Source organism: Sebastes fasciatus, chromosome 16 (genome assembly GCF_043250625.1).
Source record: "Sebastes fasciatus isolate fSebFas1 chromosome 16, fSebFas1.pri, whole genome shotgun sequence".
Lineage (NCBI taxonomy): Eukaryota > Metazoa > Chordata > Actinopteri > Perciformes > Sebastidae > Sebastes > Sebastes fasciatus.
In genome coordinates, this window is record NC_133810.1 from 18,151,101 (window position 1) to 18,169,463 (window position 18,363).

At 38.2% G+C, this 18,363-nt stretch overlaps 2 protein-coding genes and 1 long non-coding RNA gene across 4 annotated transcripts in view; all 3 read left to right on the forward strand.

Moving 5' to 3' along the window:
- LOC141753221 (uncharacterized) overlaps nt 1-18,363 on the forward strand; it is a 75,203-nt gene that overhangs the window by 17,135 nt on the left and 39,705 nt on the right. The window lies entirely within an intron of this gene.
- On the forward strand, nt 1,061-6,399 carry spag7 (sperm associated antigen 7). Its single transcript, XM_074611671.1, has 7 exons — nt 1,061-1,195; nt 2,714-2,781; nt 2,913-3,001; nt 3,098-3,182; nt 3,269-3,358; nt 5,050-5,206; nt 5,304-6,399. The coding sequence occupies exons 1-7, from the start codon at nt 1,111-1,113 to the stop codon at nt 5,417-5,419; spliced, it is 690 nt and encodes a 229-aa protein (XP_074467772.1). The 5' UTR covers nt 1,061-1,110; the 3' UTR covers nt 5,420-6,399.
- On the forward strand, nt 7,072-15,133 carry chrdl2 (chordin-like 2). Of its 2 annotated transcripts, none has more exons than XM_074611465.1 (11): nt 7,072-7,199; nt 8,260-8,372; nt 8,477-8,570; nt 8,672-8,817; nt 10,654-10,747; nt 11,079-11,140; nt 11,684-11,852; nt 11,975-12,163; nt 12,264-12,437; nt 13,962-14,054; nt 14,167-15,133. In XM_074611465.1, the coding sequence occupies exons 1-11, from the start codon at nt 7,133-7,135 to the stop codon at nt 14,298-14,300; spliced, it is 1,335 nt and encodes a 444-aa protein (XP_074467566.1). In that variant the 5' UTR covers nt 7,072-7,132; the 3' UTR covers nt 14,301-15,133. The 2 variants fall into 2 exon arrangements, with proteins under 2 accessions (XP_074467566.1, XP_074467567.1); XM_074611466.1 differs by having other exon boundaries at nt 12,026-12,163; nt 14,167-14,439.

Consider the following 18,363-nt stretch of genomic DNA (forward strand, 5'->3'; position numbering starts at 1 on the left):
CTGACATATATAATCTTGATAAAAAGTAACTAGTAAGTAAAAATGTTCTTTCAATTTGTAATTAATAGAAAGAACAATTAAATCAACACATAGGTAAACACTACATATAAAGGAAATAAAGGGATAAATTAAAACAAACAAGCATAAAAATTAAATTAAAAAATTAAAAAAAGTAACATAAAACATGCCAGAGGGTTAATATAAAAACATGCCAGAGGTTAATATAAATAAATAATAGTAACTTGTGTAAAAACCTTAAAATGGGGAGCACAAACTCACTCTTTTTCTAGGCTTTTTTTGTTTTTTGCAGAAGATATTGTCTTAATATATAGTTCCATTTCTTTAAAAAAACAAACATTAAAGTGAGGTTTAACTCTCACAATTTATTATTTATTTTTGCGCCAATAATACTAGTAAGTAACTATTGCACATAATATCAATATCATGTGCAATACTACTTTTTACATTCTCAAGTGCAATATCACTGTTAATTGTGTGCAATATTAATGTCCAACATGTGCAATATTACTTATTTTTCTGTTTTTTAGCTTACTTTACCTTTTTTATTTTACTTATCTTATCATATTTACTCATTTTACTAAATGTATCTTACTTAATTGTTATTCTATTAGGCACTGGTGCTGGAAATAGTACTTTTTTATTTTATACACACTTGAACTTGTTGTAATTTTGTTGTATTTTTGAGCAATCTCTGGCACAAGAATTTCCTTTGGGATTAATAAAGTTCTATCTTATCTTATCTTAACTAATGCTGTCAGATAGGAGTAGGATACATACAATATTTCCCTCTGAATTATAGTGGAGTAGAACTTAGTGTAAAGTAGCATAAAATATAAATACTAAAGTAAAGTAGTAAAGTAGGCCTACCTCAATTTTGGTCAATACCTGAGTAAATGTAGGCTAGTCCTACTTATTTACATGTCACTACTGGTAGTAATAACTCTCTGGTACACAGGGTGGCGACAGAGATTCTACACGTCGGTTTTTCCACACAGCGAAGAAGAACACTGGTCATCCACGCATGCGCAGTCTTGTCCAGCTGCAGCCAACAACAACAACAGGGTGAACGGTGCGCTCTATCATTCCAAGATGGCGGACCTCCTAGGCTCGATCTTAAACTCGATGGAGAAGCCTCCAACAGTCGGCAACCAGGAGAGCCGACGAAAGGCTCGAGGTACATCATGTTTGACTTAAATAACGACTCGTTTTGCGTTAGTTTGAAACGGTTGAAATGGATATTATAAGGTGTGTGTGTGTGTGTAAAAATGAAAAGGACAGGCGAGGAGAGCGTTTCTGGTGCTGCCATTGGCCAGTTGAGACTTCAAGTAAGCACCCGGGTTTAGCACAGGGCCTATGGAAGGAGGCTGGGACATGGGCGGACAACAGTCTTGGGGTGTTCGGTATAACGCATGCGCAGTGTAACTGAAGCTAGACCAGATTTTACTGCGCATGCGTCGTACCCCTCTTGGTATGACGCGTGTCCTAGCCTACTTCAATAGGCCTTGGTTTAGCACCGCCTCAACGGGAGCATGCAGCCCCGCATGTCTTGCAGACTGCCGCAGACCTGAGGTCACAGTCTTGGCTAGTGATGTGGGAAACAAATGAAGCCACCTGAAACACTTTGTATTGCACACGGTTTAATGTTTGGAAGCATTTGATACAGTCCAAAATGACGACATCTGCTGGCCAAATCCTTAAATGTGAGATCATCATCATACAGTCAGTCAAGTGGCTCTGCTGTTACTGTAATACAAAGCTACTAAAAGCACCCTGTAAACAACCAGTACTGTTTAATCTGCTGCTGCTGCAGCCTGCTGTATGTTGACACAGACAAGAAGTTATTATATTTTTATAAGAGCATTTATGGTGCTCTGCATTTAGATATCACTTTATTATAAGACCCTATTATTCCCATTTATGATCAGCCACCTTTTCTCTTTGCTAATGAATTCACAGCTTTCAGAAAGCATCATCTTTGCTATTAGATTAGGTTATGGGCATTTTATAAGTAGATAAATGTGAATAATAGACATGATTCATATATTTGTTCATTGGTAGTGATAAATACTAGAGACTTTCAGAGTGACAAACAGCAGCTACTATTTCCTGTTTTCACAGCTTCACGTGGAACCTGTACTTCTTCAGAGGCCACCTCTACATTATAACACTGTCGGTGTGTTTAGTGGAGTGTTGCTGTAACTAAACAGATGTCTATAGAAAAACAAACAAACAAACTGGAAATACAAACAAACAAACAATAAATTCAGACCATACTGAGGCACTCAAAACTCCAGACTTGTCTTGAAACCACTCCAGCGTTCAATGTTCAGTTGTTGTGAAGACATAAGCACATGACAGCGGTGATAAAAAAAGTGACCAAATCCGTTTCATTAACTGTTATGAGTATGCCTGCCAATAAAACATCAGAGGCTGTTTGCCGGTAGACACATGCAACAAATAATGGGATTTGAGTCACTCTGTACTTGCCCTGAATGATTCGGAAATGTGGTTTTGCGATTACAGGAAGTCTGTGTCTTGATTAGCTTTTTTTGTGACTTCAGACTTTAATAAAAATATATCAGGCCGGTTCGTAGCGGTGAGACTACGTGATATGGGTTTACAACGGAAACTTTAAATGCTATCGGACAAAAACAAACCACATGAAAACGTTAATTTCTGTCCCTTTTTTCAGAGCAAGCAGCGAGACTCAAGAAGATGGCGGAAGATGAGAAAAGAAAGAAAGCAGAGTTCAGGAAAAAGGTGAGAGCTCGAGTGTCACATCTAATACATAAAGAATATTCTGTAGCTCTGGCACACAGAGCTCCTGTGACCTCCCTTCACTACTGTTGGTATTTATCACATGCATGTTTCTCCCTATATTTCTTGTTTAGATGGAGAAAGAGGTGTCAGACTTCATTCAAGACAGTGCACAACAGAAACGAAAATACAACCCTATGGGGAAGATTGAAAGGAGTATATTGTAAGTCAGATAATTACAATAAGCTCCAAGAAACATGACATGTTTCGTGATAAGATGCTCACAACTATTTACGTTTCATCCCTCCCCGTCTCATAGGCATGATGTTTCAGAAGTGGCTGGTCTGACTTCTTTTTCTTTTGGGGAGGATGAGGAGAGCCGTTATGTCATGCTTTTCAAGAAGGTCTGAATACTTTGCTTTTAATCCAATGTTTAGATATTAAAATAATGTGGGGACATGTGACTAATCTCCACATTGTGCTGTGGCAGGAGTTTGCTCCATCAGATGACGAGCTGGAAGCCTATCGCAAAGGAGAGGAGTGGGATCCCAAGCTGGCAGAGCAACGGCGCAGGCTAAAAGTAGGACTAGATGCTCTTTTTTTTTATTTCACTGTGGCCACTTTCAGACATGCACCCCATTACATTAATCTGATCGCATTTTAACATGTCTAATGATGATGTCTAAGGATATCATTGTGTTGCCCTTTCCATGTAGCTTATAGGCATAATTTACAGTTGACTGCTATAGTTGAAATATGTTAATTTATTTACTAAAATAGAAGCTGTCGAGGCAGGTTGATGGGAAGCAGGTATATAAACTGGGGGAAAAAGTTCGGAAACTTGTGTTTGGTGGATTATTTCTTTGTTGTTACAATGCTAATTGGCATTATATTTTACATCGTTGAAAAGCCTGTTTATTTACCTTCACAATGATGTCCAACTTGTAAGGATCGTGCATTTGTGGGATGAGCAGCACAGTTGATTATGTGGGTAGCGGCCAAGAAAAATTTGCCAAAATGCTCTGCCAATGGTAAACAGTGTATTCTCCTGTTGGAATTAACTCTTGTTTTGAGTTGTTTGGTGGATTGGATGATTGAACTCTCTATCAGTAACAAGGAACAAACAAGACATATTGGCTATTTTACACTCTATTCATTTAATACACCGTCAGGAGCCTCAGTAGCAGTGGAAGATCCATACGCAGCCACAAAAGCCTGGCACCTCCTCCTCATGCTGGTCACCAACCTGGTCACACGCTGCTGTGGGATGGCGTTCCATTCCTCAACCAGGATTCATTGTAGGTCAGCCAGCGTGGTTGTGTTGGTCACTCTAACACGTACAGGACGCCCAAGCTGATCCCACAAGTCATCGATTGGGTTGAGGTCTGGACTCTTGGCAGGCCGTTCCATTCTCTTTACTCCCAAATTGTGGAGGTAGTCTGTGATAACCCTGGCTCTGTGGGGGCGAGCGTTGTCATCTTGGAGGATGAAGTTAGGTCCCAGATTGTGGAGATATGGGATCGCCACTGGCTGCAGAATCTCATCCCGATATCTCACTGCATTGAGATGGCCTTCAATGATGACAAGCCTTGTTTTGCCAGTGAGGGAGATGCCGCCCCACACCATGACACTGCCCCCACCAAAAGCTGTTACTCCATCGGTGCAACAATCAGCATAGCGTTCTCCGCTTTGCTCCATACTTTGACCCTGCCATCCAACTTTCGCAGACAGAACCTGAACTCATCACTGAACATGACATTCCCCCACATGTTCAGGTTCCATTGTCTGTGTTGTCGACACCAGCGCAAACGGGCCTGACGGTGAAGGGCAGTCATTGCAGGCTTCCTTATGAGAATACACTGTTTACCATTCGCAGAGCATTTTGACAAATTTTTCTTGGGCGCTACCCACATAATCAGCTGTGCTGCTCATCCTACAAATGCATGACCCTTACAAGTTTGACATCATTGTGAAGGTAAATAAACAGGCTTTCCAACGATGTAAAATAAAATGCCAATTAGCATTGTAACAACAGAGAAATAATCGACCAAACCCAAGTTTACGAACTTTTCTTTCCCAGTTTATGTTAATTTATTTATTGAAATAGAAGCTGATGAGGCAGGTTGAGCGGAAGCAGGTATATATAAAAACTCGTTTTACATTTTTATTGCCAAGTAACTCCTAGAATGTGATATCTAACTATGTATAAGGAGTTGATTTAATCCTTGAATTTCTGTCACTCTGACTTTTTCTCTTTCCTCTTCGCTGCAGGAACAGGCTGCATTGGAGGAAACGGCATCCAGTCAGACAAAGAAGACGGAAATGTGTCCCAACTCCAACTACAGAGACAAGTACAGCCACCTGATCGGCACCTCGGCTGCAAAAGATGCAGCACACACACTAGAGGCCAACAGCACGTATGGCTGCGGTGAGTAATAAATGTTGTCGCGCTGTTTATTGCATTGCTTCGCCTCCTAGTCCTGCCTTTTTATTTACTCCTCATGTTGGTATTTTTCCTCTTCCAGTGCCAGTGGCCAACAAGAGGGACACTCGCTCCATAGAAGAAGCCTTGAATGAAATCAGAGCGAAGAAACGGCAGAAGCTGGGGGACGACTCAGGGGCGCACAGCAGCAGCTCTTGAGTCTCCACCATTTTTTTGCTTTCTGTTGTGCGCGTGTGTGTGTGTGTGTGTGTGTGTGTGTGTGTGTGAGAGTGTGTGTGGGCACATTAGTGGTCTGATTCATCCTATAATGCAATATCTTGTACTTCAGACATTTAAAAGTATAACTTATATGACAGCCGTTGAATCCTGTATGTATGCCACTGTCTGACTTGTTTAGTGGAGGATGCTCAGGTGGGTCTGATCCAGCAGGTGGATTACTATATGTGTTAAACATTTGCTTGTGACGTCAGTTATCAAGCTTCACACACACACCGTTTGGCAGTATGAAAAACCTGTTTTCAGTAAAAAAAACAAAAAACAAAGATCATGTCTGGGTGTTCAGCTACTTAAAAAACACCCAATCTTCATACATACTTTTTAAAGGACATTTTTGGCAGTGATTATGTGTGATGCAGATGAGCATTCACAGTCTAAGTGACATTTTAATCATGAAAATATTGACACGTTTTTAGGCGGAAAAGTAAGTGTTCCAAATATCCAGTGCAGCTTTTAAAAGGGAAACAGGAATGCCGTCTAATGACCAGCTTTTGGTTTAACTTTTTTTTTTTTTTATCTTAGTCTCAACCTGTTTCAGATCTTTGTAGCGTTGGAAGCATGCCATTTCCTCCATTTCAGGAGGAATCTCATTTTAGAAAATACTGTTTTGTGGATTTTAGGAATCTGTGATTTAAGTCTCTGATATTTTCTTTGTTCCGATACGTCTGCACTGACTGTGAATTACACTGTTACTCCAAACTAAATGTTTCATTATTGAGCCAGGCAATAGGCATCACATTATGGAGCAGAAGTACCAGACTCATTGTAGGAATATTGGTCACATCTCTCTTTTTTGTTTGTCATATCTTCAAGTAAGTTTCTCGGCATCTTGGTGTCTATTTTAACATGGTTGCACTGTTTTATCCCCCCATGTGTGTTAATAAAACGGAGATCAGTGTTAAGTCTTTGTCTGGATGCTGCCCTCATTTCTTAGTAGCCTCATTTTTAAATGTCAGCTGTTTTTAGACTGCTTTTAGTGTCTTACAATATAATTGAATCCAACTCAAGTACGCAGTATATATCAACCACATAAACTTCTGTACTTGTATCTCTGACAACTAACATTCTCTCATGAGGAGACCAATAGAGAAAATATTATGTTATGGACGGTAATGTGCATTTATGGGCATTATTTGGCAGTGGTGCAATGTAACCAAATGTATTTACAGTACTCTAATGGGGCTTTACTGAATCCTTCCATTTTAAGCTACTTTATACTTCACTACATTTCAGAAGGAAATATTTTTACTTAATGCTTTTTATTTCACTACATTTATCTGACAGATATAGCACAATAGCTCAGAAAATATTATGCATAGTTATAGATTTCTAGTATAATGTATCATTAAAATGATGTCCACCTCAACCAGCTAACCCATAAGAAATGCCAATAATGCATTTGTATTAATAATAGTCATGAAAGGTTATTTAATCATTTCAAGAGTAATCTATTTTAGAGTCATGTACAGTCTGCTGTTCCTGAACTACCTTTTGTCTCCTGCAGGAGGCGCCAGAGTTCAACCAAGAAAAACGTTTTTTTTTTTTTAAATCCTTGTCTCACACTGTCCTGCAGTTTCTGTCCTGCAGAAACACACTTATTGCGCGCTGAACACTCAGGCACGCACATGTGAAAAAATGAAGTCCACGTTTTTCTTCTTCTTCATCATTTGGTTTGCAGATGCGGAGCTAAAACCCCGTAAAGGTAAGACTAACACCCTGTTGATGCTTCTTCTGTCCTCATCAGATGCTTAAAATAAGGAAAAGCATGAAGATGTGGCTAAGATATGGAAAGTTTAGTTGGACTAAACTGAACTGACACTTAAGATTAACATCCTCTATTGCTCTAAACATAGCTGTGGTGTTTTGTTTTAAAGCTTATTTATATAATTCTGTCTCACAAGCCACCAAAAGTGGAACGTGTTGTTTTGATGGGCTTTTCCTCTGGTTTGCATTACTTTTAGCTGATTGACTTTGACTAAATGTCCTTAACAAATGTGTCTTCCAATTACTTTTTTTGTGATTTCCTTCCTATTTAGGGGTTCAAAGAAAATCTTAACAATTTAGGCTTGTTAAACTTTATTTTTATTGTCCAATGTAGTGGACTACAGGATTATTTCAGTGTGAAAAGACTAAAACAAATGAACAGATTATGGCTGTAGAGTGATATTAAACCAAAAATACATTCAAATTGATTAAAAAAAACAAAGCACATGCCATATCACTTGAAAGCCTAGGATGTCCTCTTTACAATACACCAGGGGTTGATAGAGTAGGTCAAAAGAGTAAGAGGATATGCATGTGGGCAAAATGTCCACTACAGAGGACACATGTCAATGGGCTGGGTCTCAATATATATATATATATATATATATATATATATATATATATATATATATATATATATATATATATATATATATATATATATATATATATATATATATATATATATATATATATATACATATATACATATATATATATATATATATATATATATATATATATATATATATATATATATATATATATATATATATATATACATATATATATATATATATATATATATATATATATACATATACATATACATATATATATATATATATATATATATATATATACATATACATATACATATATATATATATATATATATATATACATATATATATATATATATGTATATATATATATATATATATATATATATATATCTTCACATGTAGCTCATCCTCCTCCTCATGTTTGTCACCCAGGCTCCGGGGTGGTGTGTACTTTCAAAGACAAGACATATAGCCCAGGAGACAGCTGGCATCCCTATCTGGAGCCCTTTGGATTCATGTTCTGCATGCGCTGTGTCTGCACAGAGGTACCTCTGAACATTTACTTATCACTCCTAAACCAACATCTAAACTGTCTGAAGAATTCTGTGATGTGGATTTATTAAAGGTGCTTGTAAACTCTCTCTTTTAGACAGGTCATGTGAAATGTAACACAATCAAGTGTCCTGCTCTGCCATGTGAAAACCCAGTAGCTCAGCCTCAGCAGTGTTGTCCCAGATGCACAGGTAGACTGTCCTCTATCAGAGTTGTATAGAGAAACTGACTTTAAAGCCACTCCTGACATGTCCTGTGTGTTGTGTGATGTGTGATGTGTCCTCCTCCTCAGATGAGCCCAGGATCCCTGCAGGGCTGAGAGCCTCAGTGAAGTCCTGTAGGCATAATGGAAGTATCTATCAGCCGGGGGAGACCTTCACCAAGCTCGACCTCTTCCCATCCAAGCAAAGCAATCAGTGTGTCATGTGCACATGTTCTGTAAGTTACATCTATTTTTATTGATCTGGTGATATAGTATTATAATCTAAATGTATGCAGTATGTAAGACATTTAAGGTCTATAATCCTACATGTAGCAACATTTTTTTTTGTTCAGTTATATTTTATTAAAAATTAAAAATAAATAATAATAAAGAAAAAAAAGACAATTTAAAATAATGAAATAAAATAATAAATTATAAAATAAATTATAATAAATTAAATAAACATTAATGACAGTGATAACAATTATAAGATAAATCCCAAAATCCAAAATAGGTTGATTAACTTTACATCAAATACTCACTGCTCCAAACAAGATCCATACATTTATCTAAAAAGTACCAAATACTTTCCTTTTGTTCATACTACTTTTCAGAGCAAAGTGACCATGTGCTTTATAGACAATAAAGAAATGAAGAAATTAAAGAATAAAACAGAAAAATAGCAGAATTTTCAGATGTATCTTAATTTTAAAGTACATAACAAAACCTCAATATTTAACAATGGTGTCTTATGTTTGCGAAATGTTTTCCCACTGAATATTTATGAGTTTCTCACAATTCTCTTTTGATTGGGAATAGTTCATTTCCTCTTAAACAACACATTTAAGCTCTACCAGCACAGCTTAAAAGTCAAATAAAAAATAACTGCTTTAATTACTATCCATCTATCCATTATCTGTAACTGCTTATCCTATTCAGGGTCACGGGTGTCTGGGGCCAATCCCAGCTGACATTGGGCACATTAAATGAATGTTAAAATGTCTCATATTTCATGTATTGAAAGATTTTACATTTTTCAAAACTTCATTATGTGTGTTTGTGTTTTTGAGCTGCATGTAATATTGCGTATGCATGAAAAGTCACGAAGAGTCTCTCCCCCATCAACATATACAGCAGCTGCCAATGCTATGAAAGTCGAAATGTATAATTAAATTCCATTTAACTTTGTAGCTGCATGGCTTACTTTGGTTGTGATTTTTACAAGAAAATGGATGACAGTTTTCAATTTATAAAACCAAAAGCAGATATCGGAGAGAAAAGTAGAATATTTTTTTAAGCCAAAATTGACATCACCCTGGAATTGTCCTTTGAAAGGCTAGCTACATGATGTTAGGAGTTAATTTTATGAATTGTTAAATGTTGTTTGTTAACAGATGTCTCCAAGGAGACATCACATAACAATATACTTAACATTTTTTTTAGAGCAGTACAAATCACCAATTCCATGGATCTCTTAGTCAATATTATCTCGTTCTTTTCTCTCAGACCTGATTTCAGTGTAACATCGTCACAGCTTTTGTTTATTACTACGATAGCGGTTTCCTGTATATGACGGAGGACAGTGGGATTATGATTTACTGCTGTTTTTAAAATGGATTCATCTGAAAGTTTTTCAAAACATGCCTTTATATGTTCGGAGGTTGCTCAGGTACTAGAGCAGGTTGTCCATTATTTGTAGGTATTTGTGTCCTTGAGCAAAACACTGAACCATTTATTGCCTCAGATGAGTAGCACAGCACCTCACACAGCAGCTCAGCAACCACTGGAGTGTGAGTGTGTCTAAGTATAAGAATATGTCAATTGATTTGGACTAAATCAAAATAAATGTAATGTAATATTACATGTACATGTTTGCTGGTATTTTTCAAGAACATTAGATCTGAGGAGACGCTGTGATTATGTTGTTTGAGAGTTCTGAGTGACATAAATTCAGGTCCATATAAATACATAAACAGTTCTAGAGAAACCTTGGAGTACTTGAGCCTTGGCTTCTAGAGCTCATAGTTTATAATTTAGAAAATAATACATTTCCCCTCCCTTTCTTTTCTCAGAATGGAAATATCTTCTGCGGTCTGAAAACGTGCCAACCAATCACCTGTTCCTCACCAGTCTCAGTCTCAGATACCTGCTGTTTGGTGTGTAAAGGTAGTCAACTCCCTGCAATAATATTTTGTAGATTAGGCCTGATCATATGGCTGATTATTAAAAATGTTTTTTTCTCATATTGATATACAGTATATATTGCAAAATGCAAATACATGCAATATTACACTGAAAATAATCTAAATAATGTTCAATTCAATGAATCTTGTTTCACTGTAACGCACTAAGTCAGACAGCACGCAACAAATTATCACAATGTGATCATATCATCATGATACGATTCAACTAAAAGTTGATATATGATAATTCAAGTCATATTGTCCATGTTAATTACATTGTCCTCACGCTTATTTTTTTTCTCTTTGGTCATTAGATCATGCCACCAGTGGGTCCTCATCAATTGAGGATGGAAACCAGCAACTGAACAGAGGCGTTGTACGTTCTTGCTGATTCATCATAAAATTTACATATCTTAGACATTGCTTTCATATTATGAATCGTGTCTGTCTTTGAAAATATATTGAAATTAAATTGAAAGTAGCAACGTGGTGTTATCAGTTGAGCAGCTGCACTTTAATTACATAGGCAAGTGTCTGCTCTGATGAAGTGTCCTTGAACATAACACTGAGTTCACTACAAGCTTTAGGGGCGCTGCTCTGTAGCTCACACTGACCTTTGACCTCCCTGTGCAAGGGGATTATTTTCCCTTGAGGATCACATTATTTAAATCATTTCTGAATTATCCAGTTTGCTGAAGCCGTCAAATTTCCCTCAAGATCCATAAACCACTTGGCCTGATGATACGACTGAATTGCCATGTTCTCTTTGAATTGCTGAAATGTAGGCTGTGATTCAGAGATCTGGAGCCAGGCTATGATGTGATGCTCCTTCAGCTATCACTCAGGGGAAAAGCAAGTAAAGCCAAGAGCTGAATAGATAAAAGATAACTGTGTTCTATTATATCTGTGTTTACAAAAGAGGCATTCAGTCGACCAGTGTTCTGGAGAGCAGAGCAGGGCGCGGTTCGACCGTGCCACCCCACCTAGGGTCAGGACTGCTCCGCGAGGCCTGATCCTCAGTAAACTCAACCTCAAAGGGGCTTCGGAGACCACCGTGAAGATTTTGTTGCAGAGGAAACACCAAAGAGGTGAGACTTTGTCAAAACAGAAAGATCCTGTACAGGTATTTGATTTTATAGACATGTTCCTCGCAACTTTACGATCGCTTCCACATGTAGCGCAACGCTCAGATGTTTCCCATTTCTCTCAGCGTGTTTGTACAATGGCAAGACATACTCTCATGGAGACATGTGGCACCCAGTTTTGGGGAAGGTCCTGGAATGCATCCTCTGCACTTGTACTGATGGCCTCCAGGACTGCAAACGCATCACGTGTCCCAGCCAGTACCCATGCCAACATCCTATGAAATCAGCGGGGAAGTGCTGCAAGACGTGTCCAGGTAGTCAAACATGGCCAACATAATGAACTGTTTATACCGACATTACGTTGATTGGCTGTAAACACCATCCGCACAACTTGTCTCTGTTTTGTCCCTCTAGAGAGTAAAGCTGAAAGTAACCAGACTCAGTGTTACCTCGGATATAAAAATAACCTCCTGGTGTATAAAGTAGACTCATCTTTGAAGGTTGATCCACCCAACACAGTCAGGATCATTGCTGTTGAAAGACAAAGTACTGCTGAGGTTGAAGTGCAAGTGTGGAAGAATGTAGAAGGTACTGTAACTACTAGTGGGAACTATATTAAAGGAATAGTTTGACAAATGAGAAGATTGATACCATTCAGGCTTGTTCTTATACACCGTTCATAGCTATTCCTATGAAAAGTAATTCACTGTAATTCATATATTTCCCACGAAAACAATTCATATGTAATCCATGAAATTGTGAACCAGGAAGTATGAAGAGTGACAAACGGCACGTACTGTAAGGACAGGTCAAAAAACATTGGATTTTCACCCAGTAGACAGGTGTTCGTACCCCGTGTGAAACCAGAAGTCAACGTTGATTTACTTGTCATGTAACTTCTGTACTTCAGTTACGCCACTTCCAGAGTTATTTTAACGCAAACCACGATTTTTTCCAAAACCTAAGTAGCTTTGTTGCCGTCATTTTTCTTCCGTACTTCAGTTACGCCACTTCTGGAGTTATTTTAACCCAAACCATGATCTTTTCCTAAACCTAACTAAAATATAGTAGTTTTGTTTCCTAAACCTAACCAAGACGATTCTTTCCTAAACCTAACATAGTAGTTTTGTTGCCTAAACCTTTTATTTCCTGTAAAGACGGAAGTTTATTTTGAAAGGACTGCATGCATGTAACGAGCGGAAATTGACACGGGCGTCACATGTTGCTGGACTTTCGAAGGAAAACGCACGAAAAATGAGGAATAACTTTTCCAAAGATATTATATGGAACGTTGTATGAGGATACGTTGTATGAGGATACGTTGCACCACTCTGATATCTGTCCTTTAGATATGAAGCTACAGCCAGCAGCCAGTTAGCTTAGCTTTAACGTAAAGACTGGAAACGGGGAAACAGCTAGCCAAGACATAGTCTAGCATATAACTCGCCATAAATTCAGAAATGTTATACTTTGTTTTTGTATGGATTAAAAAAAACAAAATATAACATGTTCATTAATGAGTTTTAGAGGTGCTAGTCGAAGGATTTTGTTAACAGGCTAGCTGTTTCCCCCTGTTTCCAGTCTTTATGCTAAGCTAAGCTAACCGGCTGCTGGCTGCACCTTCATATTACTCATATTGACATGAGTGATCTGAGTCTTCTCAACTAAAGCTGGAATTATGCTTCTCTGGGCTTAAGGTAATTGAACACAGACAGATGTCATTAGTTCACGTTCGCACATATGTGGTTCTTTTATACTTGTACGGACTGGCTATAACGTACGTGTCCACTAGGAGGCAGTGTTACATTTAGCAAACCTCAATGTAAAGAAAACGTAGAAGAAATCAGGAAACGGAAATCAATTTCACCCCGACCAAACAAATCACTACATCCGTGAAACGAAGTTAAAGTACTATGGGTTTATTATTCTCCACAGAAGCACACAGTATTTCCCGATTAAAAGAAACACACGCACATGTGTTGGAACGACACCTGTATACCTTTGCAAGAAAACAAATGAGTATTTTCCAACTGTCAAACTATTCCTTTAAGACAAATACACAGTATTGTTGCATGCATGTATGACTCTCATCTGTGTTCTTTATTCATACAGGTGTTTTACAATTAATGGAAATTGGTGACGTTCAAAGAAAAGATATTGTGGATCATCCAGAAAATTACACATTACTTACGACACTTGATGAAGGTTTGTTTCCTGATTCCTTTTTGATTTCTAGATTTTGGAAATACTTTAATTTGGTGAAACTTATTTTAGGGTTTTGGTGACAGATTTATATTAATTCAACTTTTTTTTTCAGAGACATGGAGAAAATTTAAAGAGGAGGGAGATGATCTGAGTACAGCTCCTGAGACCACAATCTGCGAAGACGGCATTCGGGAGATGGTGACTTTCTTAAATCCCAAGCAGATTGAAGACCTGTGTTCACCCTGATGGGTTTTCCTCCCTTGACTTTCTTTTTATATCAATATTCCCAATAATAACTACAGGGTTGACATACAGTGCATACTTTATTCATACATGTCCTACGTCATTCCTGTAATACAAGTGGAATTTCTCATTTATAATATTGTTTATTGATTTATACATTGTTGTCCATCATGTTTTAATCATCACATTTTTATATGTAAATTATTAGGTTACAAAACACATGATATACAGTAGCAGTGTTTGATAACTGTCGTGGTCATAAACTGGCACATTATAGTTCTGCCTCTGCCCCCTTGAATGACCAAGGACATTTTGCGATCAGTATTTCTCCAACAAACCTTTTGCTTTAACCATTTTAGAATATGTTGGACAACGGGCCATGTTCTGTTCAGAATATAAAGTTTTTTTTTAAGGATGTTATGTGGTCATCAACATATTTATTGTAAATACAAACTGAGGTTTTGTCACCTTATTTAAAGCGTATTGGTTCTTGTATCATTTCTGTATATATACATTAGACTGTCTGAATGTTTTTTATTTGCATGAAGTAGCAAGAGGCATTGCTTTGGGGTTCAATCTGCTCTAACAAATACACCAGCTGTGTATTTGTTAGAGAGAAAACAGCCGTCCTAATTCTGTCTGATGTCAAAATATAGACATACTTTAGCTATTTTTATGCAGCCACAGGATTTGGTTTGTTATCGTAGCCTAATGACATTCTACAACTCCACATTCCAGAAATATTTGTATTTTAAAGTGATCATAGTTGAATGCACTCTGTACTTCTGCTCACAATTTTAATGCATAAAGTTTTCTCAGTGTTTTACACCAGAAAACTTTGTCTGATTTGTTTTTAGCTGTAACTTTCATGCTTAAATTGTGCCCACATGTGACGGACTCATTTGCATGGAGTCATAGCCTGCACAGTAAAACACTGGGAATATGTACTTGAGACGAGCTTAAGATGTGAGCTCACTGAGCTCAGAGTTGTCTTTGAAGGCGTTGCTTGAAAACGATTTGCTGATTCATTTATGGTCTGCATGCAGAGCGGTCCTCACACCGTCGTCGCCTGAAGGCTTCCATTAAATCGAACTCCGGAAGGCCGGATAAACTGTTTTCCCGCTGGAGATGAAATGTTATCAGAGGCATGGAAATCAAAAGCAGAGGTTCAAACTCAAAACCACCACACACGCACACACACGCGCACACACGCGCACACACGCGCACACACACGCACACACACACACACACACACACACACACACTATTTTCCCAACATCAGCATTTTCTACCTTTTCCTCAAAATGAATATGTGAGATTTTCCTGACGTATAGTGCCTCATCCTTACACTTCTATGTTGAATCTCTCCTCTTGATTCAGGATGCCAAGAACAGCCTAGACTTGATCCATCTTATATTGCAAAAAAAAAACTATGTACACTGGCGTAACAGTGCTCTTTGCGTGTTATATGCCATAAAGCAATATGCCTTTGAGCTTTGAGTAAACTTACTGCTATATCCAGTTAGCCCAGCACCAAACAGCAGAGAGACAAAGTTAGCAACTAACTGGTGAACATAGTGCAGCATTTTGCAGGTAAAGGGACAGATATTTTGCTCAGAAGATGGTGGAGACCAAAAGCAGAGCTAAAAAGAGAGTAAATCAGGTCAGAAACACCTGAATGCTAATGTTACTCTGTATCTGCTGGATGTGTCGATAAGCAACTGTTAGCTAAGGTGTTTGTCGTATCAACTCAAATGGTGATAATGATGTCAGTGTTGTGGTCGCACAGGCTGGTCTCACACCATTCGTAGCTATATCTACGAAAAGTAATGTACTGTAATTCGTGTATATCCCACAAAATCAATTTGTGTGTAATTCACGTAATCGTGAACCAGGAAATATAAATACCAGCGAACGCCGTGTAGGGAGGAGGTTGAGGTGGATGGGTAAATACTGTACTTTCGCCCAGTCTAAAGTCTAAACCTAACTAAGTCTATCTTTTCTTAAACCTAACTAGTTTTATTTTGAAAAGACTGGAGCGGAAATTGACACATGCATCACGTGTTGCTGGACATTCGTAGGAAAAATATACATAGTTGAAAGTTGTGCTGAGTGTCACAGAAAAAAAAGGGAAATTCGTGTCTATGTACACAGATTCAATTTCATTTGCCCATAAAATCAATAAGTGCAATTTTGAATAACTGACCGCACAATAAATATTCTGGCATGGCTGCAAGTATAAATCTTCATTTTTTCCAAGCCATCAGGGGGCCCTTTGTAACTTAAACCTTATAGATCACTCCAAAATAATAAACCTTAATATTTAATTTATGTAGCAGTGATTTCAATGGTTGAGATTGTGCTGTTAAATCTAAATGTAGGCCAAGAAAATTAAGTATTTCCAAAACACAGAGTAAAGGAAGTATAACACTTCCTATCCAAACACAATTTCATGGAAATAATAAGCACCCTAGAACCCATGTGAAAGCCGTCTTTTTGCTCCACAGTCTGTCCGCAGGCTTGTTTGATCAACAGGTGTCAAATTATCACCGTGGTTCCCATGACTCAGTCAGTGTGCAACGGTAGATTTGGTAGACTGAGTGGGCGCTTCAGAATAATATTGCTTCCCTTCTCTGTGAACCCCCGACGTGCTCTCCCTGTCCCCTCCCCTTCCACAATGACTCATTGTGTTTCTTTCACACTTTGCGCCAGACGGCTCTCTGTCTCTCTCTCACTAAAGGCATGAAACAATATTTTGAAACGGACGCACTCCCCTTGTACGCCTTCATTACTCTCACATAAAGGCTGTCATATTTCTGTGTAAGCTGACAGTTTATAACAGCCTCTCCCTTAGCTGCCCAAAGAGGCTGTTCCGGTCAAAAGGGTGAGAAAGAGGTGTTCTACTTTATTGCTGCCAACTGAAATTAGTAATTAACATTTCCACGCAGCCATTTTCCCATGCAGGCCATTAAGCAATGAACATGACGTGTCCACACTGCATGTTTCGATCTCTTTTTTTGATGGAAATCCTATCAGTCCTCATTTTGTGGAGGTTTAAATTCATCTCACGGGCCAATTCAGCTATGCATGCTTAGTCTTGGCTCTGGCAATTGTAACAGCTGGGGGCAGTCAGTAGGTATAAATCATGCAGTTGCTCAGCTCTCTGTGTATACAGTAGTGTACTCCACCCTGCTGCCCACGTAGCCCAGATTCAGCTAGAAGGGAAGAAAATGTGAGACTCTGGGGGTCAAGACTCGGCCCAGGATTGGATGCACTTCTGAGCCATTGTTGTGATATTAACAAGTCTCAGAGAACACCAATTCATGCATGTCGCACAAAAGACTTTGAGTTCATGTTAATAAAGGATTTTATTACAGAGTTTCTCTTTATGGCTAACGAACATGCTGTCTTGCAAAGAAAAGCAGCTGAGTTGAACTGATTTCAGAAGATTGAATAAAACATTTCCTCATGTGCTGCAGCAGGTAGTCCCTCGCTGATGCACGTACAGTGTTTGTGAGGAACTGAAGCATCGCAAATCAGTCTTTTGATTCAAAGGGAGCCAAACTGTGTTAAGTTAATTGAGTCTGATAGATGTGTTTGCTTTCATAGCTGATTAAGGTGCTCAGCAGAAGCCCTGAGCTTATACTTCATCAAAATACTTCCGAAATCTATCAAGGGCTCTGTTTTTTTACACCCTTACCCTCTCATTAATTAAGTTGGCCCTGATCATTTTAGCTGATGATTGGACTGTGGCCAAGAGAACATGAACTATACCGGGATACATGTCGTGAAAACTTTGGTCTTCATCCCCTTATCCAGAACGGCTCAAAGACAACATTTTAAACACGTGTTTGTAGTGACTGTAAACTATTAAAGACAGACCACAGCAAGATCTTTTGTTTAACAGGACGGAGAAGACCAACAACTTTACGGTTATGATCTGTAACTAATAACGGCCTCTTTTCAGATGCCAGCCAGAGTGTCCGAGGCCTTTCCAGGATTACATGATAAGTGTGTTATAGTTCAATTGTCCCATCAAAAGAAATAATGAATAGGTCCGATCCGC

Excerpts from the sequence above, each read along its gene's own strand:
- spag7 (XM_074611671.1), top strand. The coding sequence starts at position 1,111 with ATGGCGGACCTCCTAGGCTCGATCTTAAACTCGATGGAGAAGCCTCCA. Across the intron at positions 1,196-2,713 it reads GAGCCGACGAAAGGCTCGAG|AGCAAGCAGCGAGACTCAAG; the intron begins GTACATCATGTT and ends CCCTTTTTTCAG. Across the intron at positions 3,359-5,049 it reads AGCAACGGCGCAGGCTAAAA|GAACAGGCTGCATTGGAGGA; the intron begins GTAGGACTAGAT and ends TCTTCGCTGCAG.
- chrdl2 (XM_074611465.1), top strand. The coding sequence starts at position 7,133 with ATGAAGTCCACGTTTTTCTTCTTCTTCATCATTTGGTTTGCAGATGCG. Across the intron at positions 8,571-8,671 it reads GTGTTGTCCCAGATGCACAG|ATGAGCCCAGGATCCCTGCA; the intron begins GTAGACTGTCCT and ends CCTCCTCCTCAG. Across the intron at positions 8,818-10,653 it reads GTGTCATGTGCACATGTTCT|AATGGAAATATCTTCTGCGG; the intron begins GTAAGTTACATC and ends TTCTTTTCTCAG.